Source organism: Merops nubicus, unplaced genomic scaffold (genome assembly GCF_000691845.1).
Source record: "Merops nubicus isolate BGI_N331 unplaced genomic scaffold, ASM69184v1 scaffold35896, whole genome shotgun sequence".
In the NCBI taxonomy this organism is placed as follows: domain Eukaryota; kingdom Metazoa; phylum Chordata; class Aves; order Coraciiformes; family Meropidae; genus Merops; species Merops nubicus.
Window position 1 is genome coordinate 1 of NW_008614972.1, and position 1291 is coordinate 1291.

The window sequence follows — 1291 nt, forward strand, 5'->3', positions numbered from 1 at the left end:
GGTGGTGAGGCGGCAGAGAGTGACAGGGCACCTTCTGTCTCCTGTGGCTCAGGGCTGGGGCGCTCGAAGGATGCCATGGCCCCGGCACCCGTGGGCCAGCCAGCGCCGGGATCTTTCCTGAAAGCGGTTTTGGAAGCTCTGAACTTGGGTCCGGCTGTGGTGATCAGCCCATCGCTCAGCGGCATGTACTCCCTGCCCTTCCTCTTCCAGCACAACCACCTGCTCAAGGCGTACGTGCCAGTGGCACCCATCTGCACCGAGAAATTCACAGCAGAGCAGTACGCCCAGATCAAAGTACGGCCTGGAGGGAGATTGAGGGAGGTGGGGGAACTGGAGGGGATGGTGAGGAGGGAACCCTGGCACTGAAGCTGGGCAAAGGAAAGACCAAACAGGCCAGAAACCCTGTTGCCACTGGGAAAGGGGAACATGAATGTGGTGTAGCAGGTGGGAAAACGAGGACACTAGGAGACACAGGAGTCTGAGCTTCATCTTCCCCTTGTTGTGCTGAGTAGGGCAGAAGGGCAAGTATCTCCCCTCTGAATCCTGGTCTCAGGGTGTCCCCCAGTGAGCTCAGGGTGCATTTCCCCCTCTGCAGACCCCCACGCTGATTGTGTATGGGGACCAGGACAAGGAACTGGGGCAGACCAGCCTGAACAACCTGCAGCACCTCCCCAAGCACTGGGTGCTGGTCCTGCAGGGTGCTGGACACGCCTGCTACCTGGACAAGCCAAGCGAGTGGCACCACGAGCTCCTGGCCTTCTTGCAGCAGCTGGAATGATCGGGATGGGCCGTGTGGAGGGGTTCATGGAGCAGGGGGCATAGGCAGCCCAGCCCCTCCTCTGTCTGCAGCCCGCGTTGGGACCAAATAAAACCCCAAGCTCTGCCACCACTCTCCTCCCACCTTCCTCCTGTTTCTTTCCACCCTCCCCATCTCCTTCCCTGATCCCTACCTCCTTCATGGCCACCATCCCACGCACATTTGGAGGTGACGGCAGGGGAGCGGTAGCCACCGAGGGATGGGATATTTGGGGAGCATGGCCCACCCATCACCTCTATGGTGGGTGCTCAGGGAGCCCTGGGGCTGTGTTCAGGAACAGGTGAATTCCCCAGGGCGTTGACACCTGTGTCCTCAGCCTGCCAGCCTCCTCTTCATCCTCCTCTTCCTCCTCCCACCCCTCCTGGCATGCACCCAAGCTCAGGGTAATCCACAGGGGCTTAAAAGGGAACCGCCAGCCCTGGCAGTGGCAGCCCAGCGCCCCGGGGAGGCAGGGGGGGATTTACTGAACGAGTG

The 1291-nt window shown here is 61.0% G+C and overlaps 1 protein-coding gene across 1 annotated transcript; it reads left to right on the top strand.

Moving 5' to 3' along the window:
- Positions 1 to 52: 52 nt before the first annotated feature.
- ABHD14B (abhydrolase domain containing 14B) lies at positions 53 to 778 on the top strand (the record flags this gene model as incomplete). Its single annotated transcript, XM_008942398.1, has 2 exons — positions 53 to 294; positions 596 to 778. Coding segments are annotated over 2 exons (425 nt in total), but the record flags the coding sequence as incomplete, so codon positions are not given.
- Between the last annotated feature and the right edge of the window lie 513 nt (positions 779 to 1291).